Here is a 2,717-nt window from a genome sequence, read left to right on the forward strand (position 1 = left end):
CGGATAGGGCCGCGAGGAACCAAGATTAATCCTATTTGATCGCGACGGAATGGCCATGAGCGCGAACAAAATAGGGGAATTGAAATAATATTTTGAGGAATGTCAGCTATTCCAATTTAGGTTTAATGTACACCAATCAACCTGCTGTGTTAATGATCATCATCAATCTCTACAATCTCAGTCCTCTTATTTTGCTTCTATTTTCCTCACTAAAAAGAAATTTCAAGAACTTACTGTATAGTCTAAGGAGACTGATCTAAATTTTGTTTAAGTAATTCTAAATAGAAATAGGCCGCGACGCTTCTGATGCTACTATAAAATTTTACAAACGGGAAAAGAGTACAGTCTAGCTATTTGTTCATTACGTTGGACGATGGCTGAGGCCTCTGGATTGATTAGTTGCGACAACCTAATTGGCATGTTGGGCGAACCGGCGGAAGTTTTTCCGGCTGAAAATTATGTCCACACGAATGAATAGGAGCTGCCTACTCAGGGAGTAATCAACGTAATCCGAAATGGCGGGGAAACATTAAACACCTATCCATACAGAGTATAGTCTCGGAACGGGCTCGGGTGAGATTAAGATTCTGTAAATGATATTTAATGTCCACCCGTTTGCGAAAATTCGGCAAAATGTAGGAGAAGAAGGAAGGGAGATCATAACTGGCGCTGAGGTTTATCAACGGGAGGATGGAATCCCTCCAGCGAGCGAAATGTCTAAATCACGTGATAAAGTGATCAGAAAGAGACCTATCGGATCATACTTTTCCCTCTCCGACTTAGTTTTTCGAAGCAAGCAGACAGGCGCATCAACGAGCAATTCGGAAATCACACGACCCCACCATGCCCCGCAGGCTGCCTCTGATTAAAAAATATATCTTCACCCCCGTGTACCTGACAGAAGAAAAATTGAATCTTAATGTATTAATTCCGCTGGAACACAATTTCTGTCTTTCTACACTACGGAGCGAATTTCAGGACTCGGTCTGGGTTGATCCGGCTTGGCTCTGATGCAGAACGCGACGAATGTGGGAACGGATAGAGCCGCTGGGCCACTGCCGGGCTAACGGTGACTCTTGACACCTGGGGCCCTGAACCGCGTGGATTAAAATAGTAATAAGCGCGAACAAAATAGGGGGAATTGAAATTGTATTTTGAGGAACGCCGGCTATTCCCATTTAAGATTAATACAGGCCAACCAATCGGTCGTGTTGCAGATGTGGTAAGAGCGTCGCTTAAAGTGCGAAGGCCTTCATAGTTGGAGGATGAAAGCTAGCAAGCGAATCATGATTGGAAAATCCTCATCATCCCCCCTCCAGGTGCGCGGTTTTCTGGAGGGAACATTACATAGATCTTCTATTTGCGGTTGCATAAATGGGACCCTTTCAAGTTTGGCAGGCATCAAGATATTTAAAAAGTGTTAAGGGCGGTATTCTGTTCTTCTAATGTCCATTGAGCTTATTCTGAGTCCTGTTGACCCTGCTCCGCCTCCTGCCGACCAAAAGCTGGAGCAGCCTCTGAATCTCGTCATCGGCCATATATGGCAGGTACAAATATTCAGTGCAATAGGCGAAGTAATGAAGATGTGCAGAAGATGCTGGCGAACTAAAGATGGGAAGCACTCATTTTAATGGACCTTTCAGGATTTTGGTGTGTAGGTACGCTTTTTGACTAGTGACAACACTCATGTGAGATATCAACACCTAGATTAAACACATTTACAGCTTGGACATTGTTTGGAAAGGAAAATGGTTTTCGAGCTATCGTTCCACCAGCTGGCTCATGCACTCGCTTTACCCCATGTAGTCATTTTACCCTCACCCTTCCTTCGCCCTCATTCAACCACGCTCGCCAACGCTCACCAACGCTCACGAGACGCTAAGAGCAAAGGGCTCGCCCAGCTGTTCGCACGTCATCAAACCGAATAGGCGAAAAAATATATATATAAAAAGGGAAAAGAACTTCTTAGCTTGTTGGGCTTCGCTACTCGAATAACTAATCAGCCCATGCTACCGCCAAGGCAGAGTATGCTGAGGTAAGCAATCCCTAACAAAATAACTAACTAACCGGAAAATCTCATTAGCCTCGGAATAATACTCGGAGTTCAAAACAATGGCAGAAAAGATTTACCGCCCAATGCCCCTCCAAATTTTATTTTTGTTTCTGTGCTGAACCATACATATCAGATTTGACATCATAGTAAGTCAGTGTGATATTCAATGTCTATATTTATTCCAGTCGCTAACTGATACCAGAATAATCCTGCTAATAATAACACAAGTTTTCGCACCGCTATCACTACCAGTAAAGCCCGGATGGCTGCCAGCGAGTGTGCCGTTATACCCTTCTTGTCCACCGATTTTGAGGCAAAAAGAGAAGAGGCTTGGAACGAGAGCAAGCCTGTTGTCAACTCTCTCCCAAAGCCTCGGAGGGGCGTAGTCACGGCCTTTCTACCAACTTATGCTTGCTATATCCTAATACAAGCTGTGATTAATAATTACCCACAAATGGTGAGTCCTGTTCGTTATGGATTATAACACGCGGGCTAACATTTATGTCACGCCACATCTTCCACAGCCCATCAACTAAAAACGATATCAAAATACAGACCGGGAGGACTTGTGTTTTTGCCAGGAAAGGCAGATATTGGAAATACATTCACAATTGTGATACCTCTTTATGTATCTGGCATGGTAAAAGTTGGAGGGCAAGTAGTA

The 2,717-nt window shown here is 43.9% G+C and overlaps 1 protein-coding gene across 1 annotated transcript; it reads left to right on the forward strand.

The window, feature by feature from the left end:
- Positions 1 to 2,006: 2,006 nt before the first annotated feature.
- HCAG_09149 (predicted protein) lies at positions 2,007 to 2,589 on the forward strand (the record flags this gene model as incomplete). The annotated part of the gene is made up of 3 exons (XM_001535874.1): positions 2,007 to 2,035; positions 2,306 to 2,510; positions 2,578 to 2,589. 3 exons carry the CDS (start codon positions 2,007 to 2,009, stop codon positions 2,587 to 2,589), a joined length of 246 nt encoding a protein of 81 aa, XP_001535924.1.
- Positions 2,590 to 2,717: the final 128 nt, after the last annotated feature.

The sequence above is a fragment of the Histoplasma capsulatum genome, genomic scaffold (genome assembly GCF_000149585.1).
Source record: "Histoplasma capsulatum NAm1 scaffold_27 genomic scaffold, whole genome shotgun sequence".
Lineage (NCBI taxonomy): Eukaryota > Fungi > Ascomycota > Eurotiomycetes > Onygenales > Ajellomycetaceae > Histoplasma > Histoplasma mississippiense.